The sequence below is a fragment of the Oncorhynchus mykiss genome, chromosome 15 (assembly GCF_013265735.2).
Source record: "Oncorhynchus mykiss isolate Arlee chromosome 15, USDA_OmykA_1.1, whole genome shotgun sequence".
Classification (NCBI taxonomy): Eukaryota; Metazoa; Chordata; class Actinopteri; order Salmoniformes; family Salmonidae; genus Oncorhynchus; species Oncorhynchus mykiss.
Window position 1 is genome coordinate 26,454,629 of NC_048579.1, and position 18,010 is coordinate 26,472,638.

The 18,010-nt window shown below is 41.7% G+C and overlaps 1 protein-coding gene across 2 annotated transcripts in view; it reads right to left on the bottom strand.

Moving 5' to 3' along the window:
• The window catches only part of LOC110489884 (protein disulfide-isomerase TMX3), a 66,936-nt gene that overhangs the window by 14,634 nt on the left and 34,292 nt on the right, over nt 1-18,010 (bottom strand). For both annotated transcript variants that reach the window (XM_021562842.2, XM_036944148.1), the window contains exons 10-13: nt 4,938-5,036; nt 4,190-4,247; nt 3,900-3,953; nt 1,375-1,431 (exon numbers count right to left, since the gene is read on the bottom strand). In XM_021562842.2, the coding sequence (XP_021418517.2) occupies nt 1,375-1,431; nt 3,900-3,953; nt 4,190-4,247; nt 4,938-5,036 (268 nt within the window). The remainder of the gene's footprint in view (nt 1-1,374; nt 1,432-3,899; nt 3,954-4,189; nt 4,248-4,937; nt 5,037-18,010) is intronic.

Genomic DNA, 18,010 nt, shown 5'->3' on the forward strand with positions numbered 1-18,010 from the left:
ACCAAAATATAACTTTTTGGTAAAAACTCAACTCGTCGTGTTTGGAGGACAACGAATGCTGAGTTGCATCCAAAGAACACCATACCTACTGTGAAGCATGGGGGTGGAAACATCATGCTTTGGGGCTGTTTTTCTGCAAAGGGACCAGGACGACTGATCCGTGTAAAGGAAAGAATGAATGGGGCCATGTATCGTGAGACTTTGAGTGAAAACCTCCTTCCATCAGCAAGGGCATTGAAGATGAAACGTGGCTGGGTCTTTCAGCATGACAATGATCCCAAACACACTGCCCGGGCAACGAAGGAGTGGCTTCGTAAGAAGCATTTCAAGGTCATGGAGTGGCCTAGCCAGTCTCCAGATCTCAACCCCATAGAAAATCTTTGGAGGGAGTAGAAAGTCCGTGTTGCCCAGCAACAGCCCCAAAACATCACTGCTCTAGAGGAGATCTGCATGGAGGAATGGGCCAAAATACCAGCAAGTGTGTGAAAACCTTGTGAAGACTTACAGAAAACGTTTGACCGCTGTCATTGCCAACAAAGGGTATATAACAAAGTATTGAGATAAACTTTTGTTATTGACCAAATACTTATTTTCCACCATAATTTTCAAATAAATTCATAAAAAATCCTACAATGTGATTTTCTGGATTTTTTTTCTAATTTTGTCTGTCATAGTTGAAGTGTACCTATGATGAAAATTACAGGCCTCTCATCTTTTTAAGTGGGAGAACTTGCACAATTGGTGGCTGACTAAATACTTTTTTGCCCCACTGTATTGTATCGTTTTGACAATGTCGCAATATTATTGCGCTAGTTGGCTGTACCTGCACCAAAACGGCAGTATTTTTCCTTCATAGCTTGTTCTCGATCTTCTTTTTAAATAGGGAGCCATTTTGTTTTTAGCACTTTTATTTCTCTGACTGATCAAAACTCATTCTCATGGCTCTCTCTTGTCCCTCTGCAGCAGACATATGGTAAGCAATATGTTTGGAACATTGAATCGCACTAAAATCACAGTATCGAATCGCAATACATATCGTATCAACACCTATGTCTCATGGTAATTCTGGCAATTCCCAGCCCACTAAAAGCAAATGACGGTCAGTCCCGGGTAATTGACGGATCCAACAGAGTGCATTTTAATAGCGGAGGCCGACTTTAAATTGCGGTTTTATGGAGTCTGACAGTGTGAGGTTACTGCGGTAGCCTAGGAAACCTGGGAAGGGAGTAGGGGGAAGAGAGGAGGAGGCAGTAGAAGGGAGGAGGAAGAGACAGGAAGGTGGTGGTAGAAGAAACGGGTGGTAGAGGAGAGGAAGTACAGAAGAGGAGGTAAAGAAGCCTGAGAGATGGAGGAGAAAAAGGAGGAGACGCTCACCCCATAATGAGGCTGTTGATGTAGTCGTTTCCATCCATGTGGCCAAACTGGAAGTCTCTGGGGAGATGGAACAAGACGAGCAACAAAGTGAGACACAACATGCATAAAAACAAGCTCATTTTTGACAAACAACTCATCATAAGACCAACAAAATGAAAGGAGATCAACTCATATAAGCATTGCTATCCTAACAAGAGTTATAACGCAAGTTTCCTATGAAGACTGAACCAAGGACTCCCTTCTCTCTCCAACGGCACATAATAGCAAAATAACACAAAATTCCCAAATTCCCATTTCAAAAAAGTATTGGATGATTTACCTAAAAAACGGTAAGGCAGAGGAAGGAAGAATTCCATTTGTATCTCATTGTGTTGTTCTGTTTTGGCGCATGCCATTTGTATCTCATTGTGTTGTTCTGTGTTGGCGCCTGTGTGATGCATTGTGGGAAGAAAGCAGGCGATAGGGATGGAAGGGGTCTGCAGCAGAAGCCGAGGGAACTGGGAAGAACCCAGTCATTTGCACTGAGAGACGGATTATGGCCGCCTCAACATATATATTACATTCATATTAAATCATGGTTCCATCTGGAACACCTGTCCCCTGGGTGCCAAACAATACAGCCGGTGCCAATATCAATGACATGTTTATGAAGACACTCAACTATTATTAAACCCGATCTAATCTGGTTAGGCTGAAGCTCAGTCAGATAATATTGGGCTAAAGACTGAGGACTTGAAGGAAGTGAGGCTTGTTGAATTCTTATTCTAAGATACCAAGCAATTGTGAGACATTACTCTTACCTAAGAGGAAGCTAGTTTATGGACTTCAATGAATGAATTCAGTGTGTGTTCGTGTGTGTGTGCATATATATGCCTGTGTGTGTGTACATGTGAGAGACTTTTGGAAGAATATATTATACACATTTTATGTGGTGAGCGTGTCTATAAATGTCAGTTCATCATAGCAATCACCATAGCTCTCCCTACTCAACCGCATAAATATTGCTGTCTCCCTCCCGTTCCCCCTGTCTTCACCTCCCTCTACCTCCCTCCCACTCTCTTTTCAACTCCCTGCTGTGCAACAGACCCACAAAGCTAACTCACAATCACTCAAATACACATACCCCCAACCCATAGCACACAGACACACACACCTAGCCAGCACCCAAACACACACAGAGAGAATAACACACAACACACACACAGACACGTCTCCTTGGGTAGTCTCCTCTCAGAGATTGCATTTATCGCTCTGTCACACTGTTGCGGATGGAGGGCGAGCTGAATGCCACAGTATTCATTACCGCCCTCACACACCGCTTCACTCATCCAAATGACATCTATCTGCATCAGTCGCCTGCCCTCCGTGTCTGCCTCAGTCTCCGTGTCTGCCTCAGTCTCCGTGTCTGCCCACCAAAAGGGGCACTAACAAGGGGGGTGTGACGTAATTACAACGAGCCATCTAGCATTTAGGTTGTGTCAAAACACTGGGCTATAATCTAACTGTGAATCAGGAGAGTGTGATGACTTCAAAAACAAGGCGCGATAGCGTGGCAGATAGTCTAACTGATGATAGGGATCTGTGAAATTCAATCAGCTCTAATGTGGCTGCCTGGAGAGGAGAAGAAACACTTTGATCATAGAGATTTTAGATAATACGTCTTCATTTAGCTAGAGGGCCAGCACCGGTGAATTAACTAGTAAAGAGAAAGAGCAATATGGAGTGTGTGCCAAGTATGGTGAGATTCTGTACATTGACACTAATATGTAGGACTATGTATGGGACGAGGGTCTGTACTGCAGTGAATGCATTTGATGTGTGTGTTCTTACGCATCAGCCTTATGAATCCCATTTCGAGTTTGTCGCGAGGTAGATCACTTGTTAATTAAAGCAAAATGAATCCAATGCACGCACCATTCTGTAATGTAGTGTTCCATTCCCACTGGTGATGGTTTAATAAGGTATTCTTACAGGAGAACAAAGTCTCGTGAGGTAATACGTTCCTCCAACTGTGCAGCGACTGACAGCTCCAGAGGAGCGCCTATTTTTGGTAAGCCTGACATTTTGCATAATTACCTCCCCACTGATACTGAATGAAACCAGACATGTCCTCAAAGAAGTACAGCTGGTTAGGCTGTCTCCCCACAGCGATCCCTTGTAATAAGTGTGTGTGTGTGTGTGTGTGTGTGTGTGTGTGTGTGTGTGTGTGTGTGTGTGTGTGTGTGTGTGTGTGTGTACACACTTGTTCTTCTAACCTCGTGGGGACCTGAAATCTCCAAATGTTCCCACAAGGATAGTAAAACAAGGACCATGAAGACAAAGACTATTTTAAATTTAGGGTTAAAATTAGGGTTAGAATTAGGGGTTAGATTTAGGATTAGAGTTAGGGGTTAAGATTAGGGATTAGAGAAAATTGGATTTTGAATGGAAATACATTTAAGGTCGGTCACAAGGACAGAAAAACGAAAGTTTGTGTGCGTGTGGTTATGAATATATGAATGGTCCATCTCCATCCAAACACTTACCTGTTAAAATGCTCCCTGTATTCTTTTGCCACTCTCTGAATCAGAGTCTTTAATCTAACAGACAAATCAAAGAAAGAGGGAAAGGTACCACATTAGTTCACATCAGTCCACATCGTGACGCTCTTCCCACATGCATCAATTTGTGGGCAATCCAAACAATAAATGCAGCGCTTATCTTTAGTTGAAAAAGCTGGGCGTTTTTAAATGCCGCCGCAGCGGTTTCCATGGAAGCGTGCGATTGTAATTTGTCTAGCAGCACTAGGCTTTAATTTCACAATGTTCTTTTGTACCTGCCGCTTTCCTCTGTCGGGTCCTTCTCGTCGATGACTGCAATCGCCACCAATTTGCCTGTAGAGGGAGAGAGGGATTACAAATCACACTCACAAACAGACAGCAGAAGAGAAGGTGGGAGGACAATAGCCTGAAGATAAAAGGCTTTGGGGGAGATATAGCACATCACTACAGAAGCAGCTAAAACAAAGAAAGCACCAACCAAGGTTTCTATTAATTTGTCATTCTGCATTTGGTGACTTCTTGGTGGTTCTAGAACCAGTGGGCAGAGACTATTCAGGTGCAGTAGAAGGGGAAGAGGCCCATCAGAACAAGACAAATGGACTTATAAAACAACTTCCATACAACTTAAGATGGGTGTACATGTATTGTTCAGTGTTCAAGCTTGTGGACTGATGCAGGAAGGAAGCACTTAGTTGGAAATGGTAAGAACTACTCCACCCTCTGCTGGCGTGTCATATAGCATTACATGACAAAGCCTTGGTTGAGGTTATTATGTTGAATGTACTGATAGGATGCAATACGGGGGGTGGCCCAATCCCAAATCGACCCCTTGACTCTGTGCACTTGTGGAGATCTGAGAGACTGATTGGTGTAAGCAATAGGGTAAAACGTTGGAGTTGGAGATATTACCAAATTGCTTACACCTGTCAAATCCACCCAGATAGCCACAAGTGCACAGGATTATGGAAAAGGCCTATACTGTGCTTGTCAGTAGGTTGGTAGAGTACAGAATGTATACTGTACCTGTCTCTCCCAGTTCATACAGGGTGAAGCCATCGATCTGCAGGTAGCTCTGAAATCGTTCTTTGTTAACCCAGGAAGACAAGCCACCGTCCACGTACTCTGCAATTACAGAGAATAACAAGACAACAGAGAAATGTCAAGCATTGATGATCAATTGAGAAAACAACAGTTTACAGAGAATGGTTCAATTGAGTATCGACGCGTGGTTGGGAAGTAGAAGGTCAGACTAATTACTTACTTACTACCTGTTGATATTCGCTATGTGAGGAAGACAAGCTCGTACGCACGCACACAGTCTCCCACCCATCCAGACACTACAAAGAGGGCCACACACAGTGGAGTTGTGGCTGGACCATCGACACCACCTCTACTCAAGCTAGTCCTATACTGAACTGCATCATCATCCAGCTGTGGAGGACCTCCTCTCATGAACTGGCAGCTCCCTGAATTATTATTCTATATATATATATATATATTTATTTTTTTTACAGATTTTGTATGAAAATTGCAATATAAAATAAATATATATTATTATTATGTAAGGATGTGCTATTGGACCAGTGTTCTGCCAGATAGTTGTCTATAGGTGAAGTGGTCTGGTAGGATATATTTCAGAACTGCTGCTTACTATAGACTTTTGTAGTATACTGCAGAATACTATACTGCACACTGTTATAACACTTGATTACATAATGTTTACTTTAGTATTTTTAGATCGATTGGACTGCTAGATAGCTTTTCTGCTAGCGGTGTCGATGCTGTTCTGTTTTAAACGTGCTGTCTCTGGGGAGCTCATGCCGTGGATTTCCTCGGAGGTTCCCACTCGATCGTGTAGTGCTTACTATAGAACGTTGAAATATACTGTAGAATACTATACTCCACACTGTAGTCTCTTGATTGATTTGACTATTTAAAAACACAAATACAAGCACAAAAGTAGATACAATGCATTAAGACATTTGTTGAAAAAAATACAAAATAAGTTTTAAAATGTAGGGATGCATGATATAAATTGGTAAGCATATCGGAATCGGACGATATTAGCTAAAAATGCCAAACAATGGCATCGGCTCTATGTATAGTTTAACGGCCGATGTGCAAAACCGATGTCAAAGCTGACGTGTATACCTGTATAACGTAGGTAGATGATGTAATGACGCCACAGAAAATACAGCGCTACACTTACAACACAGCATTCCTAACCTAGCCCACAATGTCTGCTGTGTGGATCTATTTTGAAGTTTCAAAGGAAGACAACAAAAAGGCCCGTATGAGGGTGGCAGGTAGCCTAGTGGTTAGAGCGTTGGGCCAGTAACCGAAAGGTTGCTCGATCGATTCCCCGAGCTGACAAGGTAAAAAGCTGTATTTCTGCACCTGAACAAGGCAGTGTTCCTAGGGCGTCATTGTAAATAAGAATGTCTTTACTGACTTGCCTAGTTAAATAAAGGTTCAAATAAAAACGTTTGTGCTGCTATTATTTCCCGAGGGGGGAAAGTGAAATCTTTCAATACCACAAACCTAATTACTCATTTGAAAGTGCAACACCCCCAGACATTCAGCGACTACTTAGAACAAAAGCAGAGGAAAACTAAGCGCACACTTCCAACCACTAAACAAGTTCAAGTCGAGCAGCCACTTGAAAGAGTAAGAAAATTTCAGCGAGACAATTCAAAGGTTGAAATCCATTAACGCCAAGATAATGGAATTCATTGCCCTTGACAATCAACCCTTCTCTAACGTGGATGATGTTGGCTTTCGCCGACTGATCGAGCACATCGAGCCCCGGTACACACTACCAAGTAGGCGCTTTCCCCCCCAGATGTGCCCAACCGGAGTTACACAGTATTGTTGAAACGCACATACATGAGCTACTTGCTATGGGCGTCACTACTTTTAGCTTCACGACTGACATTCGGACCAGCGATGTCAGCCCCATGGGTATGCAGAGTCTGGGTCAACGAGGGTTTCGTACTGAGGAAAGCCGTATTGCAAACTCAAGAAAGTGCTGGTTCTTATATTGCTGCTGCCATTTAAATGGCATTTGAGAACATGTTTGAAACTTGGAAAATCCTCAAGAACAAAGTACACACTGTGCTACGTGATAATGCACGTAGTAACATGACAAAGGATTTGGAAGAATGTGGAGTCGCCAGTTTGCCATGCATGGCACACACGCTGCAACTGGATGTGAACGAAGGTGTTTTGGCCCAACGCAGCATATCTGACACAGTGGCAACAGGTAGGAAGATAGTGGGTCATGTTAAACACTCACAGCTGGCATACAGCCACCTGCAAGCAACACTGGAGCAGCTTGGAGTGAAAACAAAAAGCTTAAGCAAGACATTTCCACCAGATGGAACAGTACTTTTTACATGATGGAGAGCGATTTCCCCATCCTAGCTAAAGCTGTGTGCAAGTATCTTGGTGCTCCCTGTACTAGTGTGGACAGTGAGTGCCTTTTCAGCGCAGCTTCAAACATTGTAGACAAAAACATAAACAGACTCTCTTGTGACAAAGCCGAGCAGGTGAAGAAAAACCACCCCCAAATGTGTCTTTTCTTTTGTTTATTCGTGGCTGGTATAGGTCAACATTTTCATTTAATTTAAAACAAAGCATTTTTGTTATTGTTTATTATTTTTATTTCCTAAATGAAAGATGTGTTGTACTGATGTGTTGTAAATTTGCTCACATTTTACTAGTCAAGTCAGTTGAGCACATTTGAAAAGTTTAAGTTAAGTGCCATTTATAGCAGTTTATGACATAACCTAGAGACAGTCATTTTTCAAGGAGCTAAAGCTAAAATGATTAACTGCATTTTAGTTTAAACCAATATTTATTTCAAAGCATTTTTAAGTTTCTCCATACGGTCAAGATTGGATAGAAAGCAGAGCCACCAACAACTTAACCATCTTTGTAATATTTGTGTCATGAATATCTGTTGTGTGATAAAACACATTTGTGGATTTGTCATTTACAAGTTATTAAACAATCTGTTACTAACTGAACAAATTAAACTTTGTTTAAACTATTTAACTGTACTGGAATGCTTAAAAGGCCACTATCGGTATCGGGCAAAAATGTCATTGTCACGTGTACTCCCTCTCCGGTCTCTAAGTCACCAGGCTGCTCATTATGGCGTACACCCGTCACCATTGTTACGCACACCTGCGCATCATCAGACTCACCTAGACTCCATCACTTTCCTGATTACCTTCCCTATATATATATGGCACTCCCTTTGGTTCCTTCCCCAGGCGTTATTGTTATTCATGTCTGTGCGTTGTTTCTTGTTTTGTATTATGTTGCGTTCATTTATTGAAACACTCACTCCCCGAACTTGCTTCCTGACTCTCAGCACACATCGTTACAGTCATATTGGTGCATCCCTATTAAAATGTATTTCCATTGTTTTCCTAGTTCACATTTACACCTAAACCCACATGGAGAAATGTTAAAGCCAGTGCAAGAATATCCTTTTGTTTACAGTGGGTTTGTTGGGAGAGGCTTTGCTGGTTTGAGGTCCAGGCAGTTTATTGGCAGCGCCCTCCAATCAGTTGACTGTCTAAATAAAGTAATATGCGTTTCTAAAATATCAATTGTTTATGTAAATGCAGTGGTTAACTGTTTATTTTCTACCATCAGAAGTGCAGTACTGTTTGTCACTGTTTTTGGTCATCTGAAAGCACTGTTGTATCTCAGAAAGCCATCTAGGTGGAAGTATCATATCTAAGAAGTCACTTTGGTGTACTCTTAATGCATGTTGTGTGTAAAATAAGCACACCTAATTCTCTAAGCTTTACAGTAAATGTTCTTGCAATTCTATACATTTAGCCATGTCTAATGTGTATTCATATGATATTTGAGGGGGGCCACTGCGCTAAGCCAGCACTTCAACTTAATCAGCCCTGTAGTCTACAACCTGGTCAAGTTAATAAACTTTGCTTGTTCTTTATATCTGACTGAAATGTTCTGACTGAAATGTGACTGAAATGTCTGAAATGTTTACCTATAAATGGGCCTAGAAACTAAAGTTTATATGTTACAATTGTAATACAAATTGTACATTTTTGCTGAAGTGTTGTCTGGTCTGTTACATTGCTCAGAACTGTTGAACCAACTCAATAGGTGGCCTGTCACGAACCAGTGTGTCTTATGTTCTGGTTGAGGTGTTCCCCTCAACAAACAGTAACTGGCGTAGTCTGGTAGTTGTGTCATTTTAGCTAAGGTGTTACTACAATATACTACGGTCATGTCTGCAAAAACACTACAGTAAATACTAGTCACGTAGGCGAAAACACTACAGTAAATACTAGTCACGTAGGCGAAAACACTACAGTAAATACTAGTCACGTAGGCGAAAACACTACAGTAAATACTAGTCACGTAGGCGAAAACACTACAGTAAATACTAGTCACGTAGGCGAAAACACTACAGTAAATACTAGTCACGTAGGTGAAAACACTACAGTAAATACTAGTCACGTAGGTGAAAACACTACAGTAAATACTAGTCACGTAGGTGAAAACACTACAGTAAATACTAGTCACGTAGGTGAAAACACTACAGTAAATACTAGTCACGTAGGTGAAAACACTACAGTAAATACTAGTCACGTAGGTGAAAACACTACAGTAAATACTAGTCACGTAGGTGAAAACACTACAGTAAATACTAGTCACGTAGGTGAAAACACTACAGTAAATACTAGTCACGTAGACGAAAACACTACAGTAACTAAACTGTATACTACAGTCATGTCCGCAAAAGCAGTAAAGTGAACACTATAGTTTACATAATACTACAGTATTTAGACTAGTATACTATATCTTTTTTTTTTCATGTGGGTGTGTTGTGTCAAAGCTGGCATGTTGTGAATCAGGGTGGCTAAAAACATCTGGAGGAAATGGTAATGCGAATAGTTTTACAAACTTTAAAACAGTTTTGTTGACGCACAAATTCTATGAATGAACAACATCAGACCGAAGATGTTATTTAAGCATTTTAGAAGACTCTGATTCACAAGACAATGAACACAGGTCTCAAATTCTACTGTGCAACTAACTGTGTAGGCCTGGATTCTTTTCACACTGTGACATCTGGATGAATAATACCCCCCTCTCCCCCGACCTTATTAGCCTAACAATTTTGCTTCTGTATACAACCACACTGGTGAATGACTCAGAGAAAAAAAATGCCATTCACACTCAGGAAGCAGCTAGTCTGAGCTCTTTTCAATTTTACAGTGCATGCATAACTCCCCCGCTTCATTAAAACCGCAATGATAAATTGTCATATTCAACACTACAATTTCCTGAGTGCAAACCAACCTCATGTTCTTTTTCTTTTTGTGTGATCCCTTTTCATTTATCTTAATTGGGAGTTACAGGTACAATATACAAGGAAAAAAAACAAAAATAAGTGATCCTCCACCCCTAACCTCCCATCCCATTCACCCAACCCAGCCTCCCTTTGAGCACAGAAAACACTCCACATATCACCACTTACCCTGGGCCTGACAGCAATGACAGTAAAATAAAACAAAAATGAAATGCAAATACACAAACATAAACAGTACCAGTAAAAAGTTTGGACACACCTGCTCATAACAGGGTTTATATTTTTCAATTAACAGGTGTGCCTTGTGGAATTTCTTTCCTTCTTAATGTGTTTGAGACAATCAGTTGTTGTGACAAGGTAGGGGTGGTATACAGAAGATAGCCCTATTTGGTAAAAGACCAAGTCCATATTATGGCAAGAACGGCTCAAATATGCAAAGAAAAACGAAAGTCCATCATTACTTTAAGTCAATGCGGAACATCGCAAGAATGTTTTAAAAGTTTCTTGAAAGTTTCTTCAAGTGCAGTCACAAAAACCATCAAGCGGTATGATGAAACGAGGACCACCACAGGAAAGGAAGACCCCAGAGTTACCTCTGCTGCAGAGGATAAATTCATTTGAGTTCACTGCACCTCAGAATGCAGCCCAAATAAATGCTTCAGAGTTCAAGTAACAGACATCTCAAAAACTGTTCAGAAGAGACTGCGTGAATCAGGCATTCATGGTCGAATTGCTCCAAAGAAACCATTACTAACGAACACCAATAATAAGAAGTAACTTGCTTGGGACAAGGAACATGAGTATAGGACATTAGACCGGTGGAAATCTGTCCTTTTGTCTGATGAGTCCAAATTTGAGATTTTTGGCTCCAACCGTGTCTTTGTGAGACGCAGAGTAGGTGAACGGATCATCTCCGCAAGTGTGGTTCCCACCATGAAACATAGAGGAGGGGTGATGATGGGGAGGTGCGTTGCTGGTGACACTGTCAGTGATTTATTTAGAATTCAAGGCTCACTTAACCAGCATGGCTACCACAGCATTCTGTAGCGATACACCATCCCATCTGGTTTGTGCTTAGTGGGACTATCATTTGTTTTTCATGAGGACAATGACCCAACACACCTCCAGGCTGTGTAAGGGCTATTTGACCAAGAAGGAGAGTGATGGAGTGCTGCGTCAGATGACCTAGCGTCCACAATCAGCTGACCTCAGCCCAAATGAGAAGGTCTGGGATGTGTTGGATATCGCAGAGTGAAGGGAAAGCAGCCAACAAGTGCTCAGCATATGTGGGAACTCCTTCAAGACTATTGGAAAAGCATTCCAGGTGAAGCTGGTTAAGAGAATGTCAAGAGCGTGCAAAGTAGTCAAGGCAAAAGGTAGCTAATTTGAAGAAAGTTCACAAACTTGCACTTACATGCACTTCGGTTGGTGTCATTAAAACTCGTTTTTCAACCACTCCACAAATTTCTTGTTAACAAACTATAGTTTTGGCAAGTTGGTTAGGACATCTACTTCGTGCATGACACAATACATTTTTCCAAAAATTGTTTACAGACATATTATTTCACTTATGATTCACTGTATCACAATTCCAGTGGGTCAGAGGTTTACATACACTAAGTTGACTGTGCTTTTAAACAGCTTGGGAAATCCCAGGAAATGATGTCAATTAACCTATCAGAAGCTTCTGAAGCCATGACATCATTTGAGTCAATTGGAGGTGTACCTGTGGATGAATTTCAAGGCCTACCTTCAAACTCAGTGCCTCTTTGCTTGACATCATGGGAAAATAAAAAAAATCCAGAAAATCACATTGTAGGAATTTTAATTAATTAATTTGCAAATTATGGTGGAAAATAAGTATTTGGTCACCTACAAACAAGCAAGATTTCTGGCTCTCACAGACCTGTAACTTCTTCTTTAAGAGGCTCCTCTGTCCTCCACTCGTTACCTGTATTAATGGCACCTGTTTGAACTTGTTATCAGTATAAAAGACACCTGTCCACAACCTCAAACAGTCACACTCCAAACTCCACTATGGCCAAGACCAAAGAGCTGTCAAAGGACACCAGAAACAAAATTGTAGACCTGCACCAGGCTGGGAAGACTGAATCTGCAAAAGGTAAGCAGCTTGGTTTGAAGAAATCAACTATAGGAGCAATTATTAGGAAATGGAAGACATACAAGACCACTGATAATCTCCCTCGATCTGGGGCTCCAGGCAAGATCCTACCCCGTGGGGTCAAAATGATCACAAGAACGGTGAGCAAAAATCCCAGAACCACAAGGGGGGACCTAGTGAATGACCTGCAGAGAGCTGGGACCAAAGTAACAAAGCCTACCATCAGTAACACACTACGCCGCCAGGGACTCAAATCCTGCAGTGCCAGACATGTCCCCCTGCTTAAGCCAGTACATGTCCAGGCCCGTCTGAAGTTTGCTAGAGAGAATTTGGATGATCCAGAAGAAGATTGGGAGAATGTCATATGGTCAGATGAAACCAAAATAGAACTTTTTGGTAAAAACTCAACTCGTTGTGTTTGGAGGACAAAGAATGCCGAGTTGCATGCAAAGAACACCATACCGACTGTGAAGCATGGGGGTGGAAACATCATGCTTTGGCTGTTTTTCTGCAAAGGGACAAGGACGACTGATCCGTGTAAAGGAAAGAATGAATCGGGCCATGTATCGTGAAATTTTGAGTGAAAACCTCCTTCCATCAGCAAGGGCATTGAAGATGAAACGTGGCTGGGTCTTTCAGCATGACAATGATCCCAAACACACCGCCCGGGCAAACGAAGGAGTGGCTTCGTAAGAAGCATTTCAAGGTCCTGGAGTGGCCTAGCCAGTCTCCACATCTCAACCCCATAGATAATCTTTGGAGGGAGTTGAAAGTCTGTGTTGCCCAGCAACAGCCCCAAAACATCACTGCTCTAGAGGAGATCTGCATGGAGGAATGGGCCAAAATACCAGCAATAGTGTGTGAAAACCTTGTGAAGACTTACAGAAAACATTTGACCTCTGTCATTGCCAACAAAAGGTATATAACAAAGTATTGAGAGAAACTTTTGTTATTGACCAAATACTTATTGTTACTTATTATTTGCAAATAAATTCATAAAAAATCCTACAATGTGATTTTCAGTTTTTTTTCTCTCATTTTGTCGTCATAGTTGAAGTGTACCTATGATGAAAATTACAGGCCTCTCATCTTTTTAAGTGGGAGAACTTGCACAATTGGTAGCTGACTAAATACTTTTTTGCCCCACTGTATATATACACACACACATTTATATACACACACACACACACACAAAAGTATTCAGACCCATTTACTTTTTTCACATTGTTACGTTACAGCCTTGTTCTAAAAATTATAAAATAGTTTTCCCCCCCCCGCATCATTCTACACAGACAATATCCCATAATGACAAAGCAAAAACAGGTTAATACATTTTTACTAAACTATAAAAAATGTAAAAACTGAAATATTACATAAGTATTAAGACCCTTTACTCAGTACTTTGTTGAAGCACCTTTGGGGAGCGTCACTTCACAGCTATATGCAGGGCTCTCCAGAGATTTTAGATCGGGTTCAAGTCTGGGCTCTGGCTGAGCCGCTCAAGGACATTCAGAGACTTGTCCCGAAGCCACTGTGTTGTATTGGCTGTGTGCTTAGGGTCGTTGTTCTGTTAGAAGATTAACCTTCGCCCCAGTCTGAGTTCCTGAACACTCTGGAGCAGGTTTTTTTTATTTAACCTTTATTTAACTAGGCAAGTAAGTTAAGAACAAATTCTTATTTACAATGACGGTTTACACCGGTCAACGCTGGGCCAATTGTGTGCGCCGCCCTATGGGACTCCCAATCACAGCCGGATGTGATGCAGAGTGGATTCGAAACAGGTACTGTATTGACGCCTCTTGCACTGAGATGCAGTGCCTTAGACCGCTGCGCCACTTGGGAGCTTTAATCAAGGATTGCTCTGTACTTTGCTCCGTTCTCCCTCGATCTTGACTAGTCTCCCAGTAACTGCAGCTGAAAAACATCCCCACAGCATGATGCTGCCGCCACCATTCACCGTAAGTATGTTATAGGCCAGGTGATGAGCGGTGCCAGGTTTCCTCCAGACGTGACGCTTGGCATTCAGACCAAAGAGTTCAATCTTGGTTTCATCAGACCAGAGAATCTTGTTTCTTATAGTTTGTGAGTCCTTTAAGTGCCTTTTGGCAAACTCCAAGCGGGCTGTCATGTGCCTTTTACTGAGGATTGACTTCCATCTGGCCACTAACATAAAGGCCTGATTGGTGGTTCTGCAGAGATGGTTGTCCTTCCAGAAGATTCTCCCTTCTCCACAGAGGAACTCTGGAGCCCTGTCTGAGTGACCATCGGATTCTTGGTCACCTCCCTTTCCAAGGCCCTTCTCCCCCGATTGCTCAGTTAGGCCGGGCGGTCAACTCTAGGAAGAGTATTGCTTGGTCCAAACTTCTTCCATTTAAGAATGATGGAGGCACAGCCTTTATGGTAGAGTAGCCAGATGGAAGCCAATCCTTCGTAAAAGGCACATGACAGCCCACTTGGAGTTTGCCAAAAGGCACCTAAAGGACTCTCAAACCATGACAAACAAGGTTCTCAGGTCTGATGAAACCAAGATTGAACTCGCCTGAATGCCAAGCGTCACATCTGGAGGAAACCTGCCATCATCTCTAAATTGAAGCATGGTGGAGCAGCATCATGCTGTGGGGATTTTTTTCAGCGGCAGGGACTGGGAGGCTAGTCCGGATCAATGGAAAGATGAACGGAATACAGTACAGAGAGATCCTTGATGAAAACCTGCTCCAGAGCGCTCAGTACCTCAGATGGGGGCAAAGGTTCACCTTCCAACAGGACAACGACCCTAAGCCCACAGCCAAGACAACGCATGAGTGGCTTTGGGACAAGACTCTGAATGTCATTGAGTGGCCCAGCCACAGCTCGGGCACTTGAACCCGATCGAACATCCTGGAGAAACCTGAAAATAGCTGTGCTCCCCATCCAACCTGACAGAGCTTGAGAAGATCTGCAGAGAAGAACATGAGAAACCCCCCAAATACAAGTGTGCCAAGCTTGTAGCATCATACCAAAGAAGACTTGAGGCTGTAATCACTGCAAAGGTGGTTCAATAATGTACTGAATATAGGGTCTGAATGCTTATGTAAATGTGATATTTAAGTTGTAATTTTTTTATAAATGTGCAAACATTTTCGCTTTGTCATTATGGGGTATTGTGAGTAGATTAATGGGGGGGGGACGGGACTATTTAATCAGTTTTAGAATAAGGCTGTGACCATCAAAATATGGAAAAAGTCAAGGGGTCTGAATACTTTCAAAATGGCACTGTATACATATACATATTATTTTTGTATGTACAGTGCCTTGCGAAAGTATTCGGCCCCCTTGAACTTTGCGACCTTCTGCCACATTTCAGGCTTCAAACATAAAGATATAAAACTGTATTTTTTTGTGAAGAATCAACAACAAGTGGGACACAATCATGACGTGGAACGACATTTATTGGATATTTCAAACTTTTTTAACAAATCAAAAACTGAAAAATTGGGCGTGCAAAATTATTCAGCCCCCTTAAGTTAATACTTTGTAGCGCCACCTTTTGCTGCGATTACAGCTGTAAGTCGCTTGGGGTATGTCTCTATCAGTTTTGCACCTCGAGAGACTGAATTTTTTCCCCATTCCTCCTTGCAAAACAGCTCGAGCTCAGTGAGGTTGGATGGAGAGCATTTGTGAACAGCAGTTTTCAGTTCTTTCCACAGATTCTCGATTGGATTCAGGTCTGGACTTTGACTTGGCCATTCTAACACCTGGATATGTTTATTTTTGAACCATTCCATTGTAGATTTTGCTTTATGTTTTGGATCATTGTCTTGTTGGAAGACAAATCTCCGTCCCAGTCTCAGGTCTTTTGCAGACTCCATCAGGTTTTCTTCCAGAATGGTCCTGTATTTGGCTCCATCCATCTTCCCATGAATTTTAACCATCTTCCCTGTCCCTGCTGAAGAAAAGCAGGCCCAAACCATGATGCTGCCACCACCATGTTTGACAGTGGGGATGGTGTGTTCAGCTGTGTTGCTTTTACGCCAAACATAACATTTTGCATTGTTGCCAAAAAGTTCAATTTTGGTTTCATCTGACCAGAGCACCTTCTTCCACATGTTTGGTGTGTCTCCCAGGTGGCTTGTGGCAAACTTTAAACGACACTTTTTATGGATATCTTTAAGAAATGGCTTTCTTCTTGCCACTCTTCCATAAAGGCCAGATTTGTGCAATATACGACTGATTGTTGTCCTATGGACAGAGTCTCCCACCTCAGCTGTAGATCTCTGCAGTTCATCCAGAGTGATCATGGGCCTCTTGGCTGCATCTCTGATCAGTCTTCTCCTTGTATGAGCTGAAAGTTTAGAGGGACGGCCAGGTCTTGGTAGATTTGCAGTGGTCTGATACTCCTTCCATTTCAATATTATCGCTTGCACAGTGCTCCCTGGGATGTTTAAAGCTTGGGTAATATTTTTGTATCCAAATCTGGCTTTAAACTTCTTCACAACAGTATCTCGGACCTGCCTGGTGTTGGTGTGTTCCTTGTTCTTCATGATGCTCTCTGCGCTTTTAACGGACCTCTGAGACTATCACAGTGCAGGTGCATTTATACGGAGACTTGATTACACACAGGTGGATTGTATTTATCATCATTAGTCATTTAGGTCAACATTGGATCATTCAGAGACCATACCTCAAGCAACTTACAGCTGTAATCGCAGCAAAAGGTGGCGCTACAAAGTATTAACTTAAGGGGGCTGAATAATTTTGCACGCCCAATTTTTCAGTTTTTGATTTGTTAAAAAAGTTTGAAATATCCAATAAATGTCGTTCCACTTCATGATTGTGCCCCACTTGTTGTTGATTCTTCACAAAAAAATACAGTTTTATATCTTTATGTTTGAAGCCTGAAATGTGGCAAAAGGTCGCAAAGTTCAAGGGGGCCGAATACTTTCGCAAGGCACTGTATGTGTTGGGCTTTATAGATGTGTGTGCTTTATGTGCTGGGCTTCAGCTGAGATTATTCTTACAGAGTATATACACTACCGGTCAAAAGTTTTAGAACACTTCCATTTTTATAGTTTTTACAAAAGTTCACACATTTTGTCTTAATGTACTCTGAAATTAAAGCATATAACAAATAAACAATTGGAGACAGAAAATAAATCAGGGAATCTTTTTGTTTAACAAAATGTTATCGTCAAAGTAGCCACCTTTTGCAGACATAACAGCCGAACACACATTCTTTCTACAGCGGAAATCAAATATAGTTCAGAAAGTTCTTCCCAACACTGTTGCAGAAGTTCCCACAAATGTGTTGCACTTGTAGGTTGCTTTGCTTTCATCCTTCTGCCCAGTTCATCCTAAACCAGCTCGATGGGGTTTAAGTCCGGAGAATGTGCTGGCCATTCCATGATTTGAAGTCTACAGTCTTGTTCTTTTCTTAAAAGGCACACTACAGTTCAAAAGTTTGGGGTCACTTAGAAATGTCCTTGTTTTTGAAAGAAAAGCACATTTTTTTGTCCGTTAAAATAACATAAAATTGGTCAGAAATACAGTGAAGACATTGTTAATGTAAATTACTATTGTAGCTGGAAACTGCAGATTTTTTTATGGAATATCTACATAGGCGTACAGAGGCCCATT